This window comes from Myotis davidii, unplaced genomic scaffold, assembly GCF_000327345.1.
Source record: "Myotis davidii unplaced genomic scaffold, ASM32734v1 scaffold698, whole genome shotgun sequence".
Taxonomy (NCBI): Eukaryota; Metazoa; Chordata; class Mammalia; order Chiroptera; family Vespertilionidae; genus Myotis; species Myotis davidii.
Genome location: NW_006290032.1, coordinates 1978412 through 1983009, shown reverse-complemented (window position 1 = coordinate 1983009; position 4598 = coordinate 1978412). Strand labels below are relative to the sequence as shown.

The 4598-nt window shown below is 55.7% G+C and overlaps 1 protein-coding gene across 1 annotated transcript in view; it reads left to right on the top strand.

The window, feature by feature from the left end:
• The window catches only part of PRSS12 (protease, serine 12), a 48755-nt gene that overhangs the window by 42648 nt on the left and 1509 nt on the right, over positions 1-4598 (top strand). The window contains exon 9 of the mRNA XM_015563374.1: positions 4437-4595. Within this exon, the coding sequence (XP_015418860.1) occupies positions 4437-4595 (159 nt within the window). The remainder of the gene's footprint in view (positions 1-4436; positions 4596-4598) is intronic.

The window sequence follows — 4598 nt, the reverse complement described above, 5'->3', positions numbered from 1 at the left end:
CCGCTCGGCCTGTGCGACGGGTCCCCGCTCGGCACGGGCGGCAGGTCCTCGCTCACGTGGGTGGTGGGTCCTCACTCTCCGGTGTGACGGGTCCCGCTACACAGGCCCCTTCTCTCTAAGCCACGGAGCCGCTCACACAGCCGCGTGTCAGCCTGTGGGTCCATCGGACAGCAGAGCCCGTCACAGCCACGCATGGGCCGCTGGAAGCCTGTTCTTGGAGGAGATGGCGGGGCGAGCACAGATGTGGCCGCCCCTGCATGACTGGCTCTGTTCCCTCTCGCCCCTGCTGCTGTTGGGGGTCACCTGGGCTCCCAGAGCGGGTGGGGCTGGGTTTGCTGAGCTGCCGGCTTCTCCTGCCGCGTGTCTGAGGGTTCCCTCCATTTCATTTGAGGGGCAGTCGAAGGCCTTTCACCAACGGGCATCACTGAGGGTCCCTCAGTCTGTTTCCTTGTGAAGCTCGGCCCACAGTGAGCTGTGCACGTCCAGTCGCACGGGGACCTCGGCCACGGGTCCCTCGCGTGGTCAGCACAGCGAGCGAGCAGGCCTGGCCCTGACCCGAGGGCCGGTCACTTCTTAGCAAGTCCGAGAAGCCGGGCTGAAGGTGAAGGGCCTGCTGCTGGGAGCGCAGAGGCCCTGCCCGCTGTGTGTTCTCGACGTGAGACCTGAGAGACCAAGTCTGTGTTGGCCTCAGGAGGATGGGGGCGGGGGTGCTTTGCTAATGGTTTGGATGAGGAGGAGGCTGTGAGGCACTTATTTTTTATTTTAAATTTTTATAGTTTTTACTGATCTTAGAGATGGAGGAAGGAAAGGGTAAGGGAGAGAAACATCAATGAGAGAATCATGGACGGGCTGCCTCCTGCACGCCCCGCTGGGGATGGAGCTGCGACCCCTCCTCTCCGGGCATGGGCGACGCCCCACCCTCTGAGCAGCCGCCAGCTGGGAGGCTCCCATGTCAGCAGCTGAGCCGGCACAGGTCCCGGCTGGGTGAGGGGGGGACAGCCTTTCTCAGGCGGTGGGTGATCCTTTAAGGGTCTGACCTGCAGCAGGTCGGCCGTGGGGACCCCGCGAAGGGTCGTCAGAAGGGCAGTTGCTCTGTCTGCGGGAAACGTCACTCTGGCCGCAGCATGGAGGGTGCATTTCAGTTACACTTGTGATGAAGCTCAGGTCAGAGCGAAGAGGAAGGCGTGTGCTGGGCCGTTGCCGTGGTCCAGGCAGGAGGTGACGCGAGAAGCGAGGCTGCCCGGGCTTCACCGCGTTCCAGTCATGACTCCCCTGTGCAGTGGGGTCCTCCTGCGGCCCATGTCTGGATCGTGGGGGACTTACGTCTGCGGCCAGTTCAGATGCAAGGCCTAGTGCAGCTACGCATCAGCGCCTTCCACGGACTGGCTGGGACAGATGTAATTATCTTAAAGGACACAAAGTGTTGACATGGGAAGGGAATGTCTTGCAAGTCAGCTTAAGTTATAAGCAGCCTAGGAGACTGCGATAAAGATATATCATAAATGGATGCCCAGTTTATGCCAACCTCTTTCTCTAGGCCAGTGCTGTCTAGTAGGAATATAATGAGCCACAATACAAGTCATACATGTAGTGTTACATTTATTTTCTTGTAGCCACATTAAAAGATAAAAAGACCAAACAGGTGAAATTAATGTTAATAATACACTTTAACTCAGTATATCCAAAACATTACCATTGAAAATGTAATATAAAAATTGAGTTATTAATTTTCCTATTATCCATAGAAACATTATATATAGCACCTTTTTCTTATACTAAATATTTAAAGTCCTGAGTCTCTTTATACTTTTAGCATGTATCCATTCAGGCTAAGGCTAACCACATCTCAAGTTCCCCCACAGACACAGATGGACTCTGGCTACTGTACTCAATAGACACAGGTGGCCGCTGGCTAACAGGTGGCAGCTGGCTACTGTACTCAACAGACACAGGTGGCAGCTGGCTACTGTACTCAACAGACACAGGTGGCAGCTGGCTACTGTACTCAACAGACACAGGTGGCAGCTGGCTACTGTACTCAACAGACACAGGTGGCAGCTGGCTACTGTACTCAACAGACACAGGTGGCAGCTGGCTACTGTACTCAACAGACACAGGTGGCAGCTGGCTACTGTACTCAACAGACACAGGTGGCAGCTGGCTACTGTACTCAACAGACACAGGTGGCCGCTGGCTACTGTACTCAACAGGCACAGGTGGCCTCTGGCTACTGTACTCAACAGACACAGGTGGCCGCTGGCTACTGTACTCAACAGACACAGGTGGCAGCTGGCTACTGTACTCAACAGACACAGGTGGCAGCTGGCTACTGTACTCAACAGACACAGGTGGCCGCTGGCTACTGTACTCAACAGGCACAGGAGGCCTCTGGCTACTGTACTCAACAGACACAGGTGGCCGCTGGCTACTGTACTCAACAGGCACAGGAGGCCTCTGGCTACTGTACTCAACAGACACAGGTGGCCGCTGGCTACTGTACTCAACAGGCACAGGAGGCCTCTGGCTACTGTACTCAACAGACACAGGTGGCCGCTGGCTACTGTACTCAACAGGCACAGGAGGCCTCTGGCTACTGTACTCAACAGACACAGGTGGCCGCTGGCTACTGTACTCAACAGGCACAGGAGGCCTCTGGCTACTGTACTCAACAGACACAGGTGGCCGCTGGCTACTGTACTCAACAGGCACAGGAGGCCTCTGGCTACTGTACTCAACAGACACAGGTGGCCGCTGGCTACTGTACTCAACAGGCACAGGAGGCCTCTGGCTACTGTACTCAACAGACACAGGTGGCCGCTGGCTACTGTACTCAACAGGCACAGGAGGCCTCTGGCTACTGTACTCAACAGACACAGGTGGCCGCTGGCTACTGTACTCAACAGGCACAGGAGGCCTCTGGCTACTGTACTCAACAGACACAGGTGGCCGCTGGCTACTGTACTCAACAGGCACAGGAGGCCTCTGGCTACTGTACTCAACAGACACAGGTGGCCGCTGGCTACTGTACTCAACAGGCACAGGAGGCCTCTGGCTACTGTACTCAACAGACACAGGTGGCCGCTGGCTACTGTACTCAACAGGCACAGGAGGCCTCTGGCTACTGTACTCAACAGACACAGGTGGCAGCTGGCTACTGTACTCAACAGGCACAGGTGGCCTCTGGCTACTGTACTCAACAGACACAGGTGGCCGCTGGCTACTGTACTCAACAGGCACAGGTGGCCGCTGGCTGTTGTACTCAACAGGCACAGGTGGTCGCTGGCTGCTGTACTCAATAGACACAGGTGGCCGCTGGCTGCTGTACTCAACAGACACAGGTGGCCGCTGGCTACTGTACTCAACAGGCACAGGTGGCCGCTGGCTGTTGTACTCAACAGGCACAGGTGGTCGCTGGCTGCTGTACTCAATAGACACAGGTGGCCGCTGGCTGCTGTACTGGCCAGTGATGGCTTTTAAATTCTATTCCAAAGATACATGAAACATTTGAGCAGTACTTTCAAGGGTGCAACCCCAGTTTTTCTCATTAGAAAAGAAATAAATCACTTGGGGTATCACTTTAAAACCCGAGTACATTAAGTAGGCATATTGAATCTCTATAATAGTAATATCAGTACACAGAAAGTGGGAGCTAAGTGAGAATTATCTGAATATCTGATTCTTGTCCACTATTGCTTTCTACAGTCTCAGAATGTGAAATAGCCCTAAATGTTGCTTCCATTTTGAAGTGGAGCCCAGCAGGTGATATTCTGTAGGTGCACCATGTGGAAGGCGTCTGGGTGTTAAAGATGGAGGTGGATTAAGGTTGGAGATGGAGACCCTCAGGGAGGCACAGGAAATGGTGTTACGGGTCTGTGGTAGGTGGCTGATAGCTACATCATCTCTGTAGCGTTGCCTAGTGTTCAGCTGGGCAGTTAAATTGCTTCCCACACGGCGGGGTGGTCAGGGCCCTGCATAGCCTGTTCGAATGTTTGGCAGCATCTAGCTCCCAGGAATAGACGGGAGCGAGTGGGAGGGTCTGCCGTGCAGGTGGGCGGTCACAGAGAACGCCAGCTTCTCTAAGTCCACACCCGAGGACAGGCCTGTACCCAGCGGACGCTTTCATTTCCGGGAAGAAGTGAAGCAGAGCTGCTCAGTGTCATTTCCCCTTCCGCTGCCCCGCACGTGGTGCCCATGAGCCGGAGCCGTGTTTGGTGGATGGAAGGACGGAGGGATTACGGAATGCAGCCTGGGGAGAGGGAGGTCAGGGTCAGGGGACTGAGGTTCCGTGGGGTGGAAGGATGGCTTTCGCGTCCCACAGCGGTGGGGGCCGAGCAATGGAAGGAAAGGGGGGACCTAAGGGGGCGGGCGACGTGGGACACGGGCTCGCAGTAGCTCTAGGACGCCTTTCAGCATCTGATGCGCTGACTGGCGCCGCCTCTCAGGTACGGGAACGGCTCGCGGAGCTATGCTGTCCGGGTCGGGGATTACCACACGCTGGTGCCCGAGGAGTTTGAAGAAGAAATCGGAGTCCAACAGATTGTCATCCACGGGGCGTACCGGCCGGACAGCAGTGACCACGACATCGCCCTGGTCAGGTT